This window comes from Mesitornis unicolor, unplaced genomic scaffold (genome assembly GCF_000695765.1).
Source record: "Mesitornis unicolor isolate BGI_N332 unplaced genomic scaffold, ASM69576v1 scaffold3301, whole genome shotgun sequence".
Classification (NCBI taxonomy): domain Eukaryota; kingdom Metazoa; phylum Chordata; class Aves; order Mesitornithiformes; family Mesitornithidae; genus Mesitornis; species Mesitornis unicolor.
Window position 1 is genome coordinate 1 of NW_010165699.1, and position 272 is coordinate 272.

At 66.5% G+C, this 272-nt stretch overlaps 1 protein-coding gene across 1 annotated transcript in view; it reads right to left on the minus strand.

The window, feature by feature from the left end:
• Window positions 1-196: 196 nt before the first annotated feature.
• Window positions 197-272, minus strand: part of SCAP (SREBF chaperone) — a gene marked incomplete at its 5' end in the record, with an annotated part of 8,932 nt that continues 8,856 nt past the window's right edge. Inside the window, one exon of the mRNA XM_010194715.1 lies at window positions 197-272. This exon is cut by the window's right edge and continues 33 nt beyond it. Coding sequence (XP_010193017.1) covers window positions 197-272 — 76 coding nt within the window.

Below are 272 nucleotides of genomic sequence, written 5' to 3' on the forward strand. Positions count from 1 at the left end.
GGGGCATGGAGGAAAGCTCAGGCCTCCCCAAAAACCATTGGGTGACAGAGTCCAGGTTGGGAGGAGGGAGCGGTGGCGCTGGTGGCTCTGTCCCCATCACCCATGGGCAGCAGCTCCCCCCTGTACCCCTCATCTCCCTGTGGTGGAGGGGGGGCCCTGTGTCATCCCCCCAGGCTGCGGTGCCTGCCCCTCGTCCTCAGTCCAGCTTCTCCAGCACCGAGGGGACGTAGACCAGGCTGAGCTCGCTGCCGAAGTTGCAGACGATGGCGGCG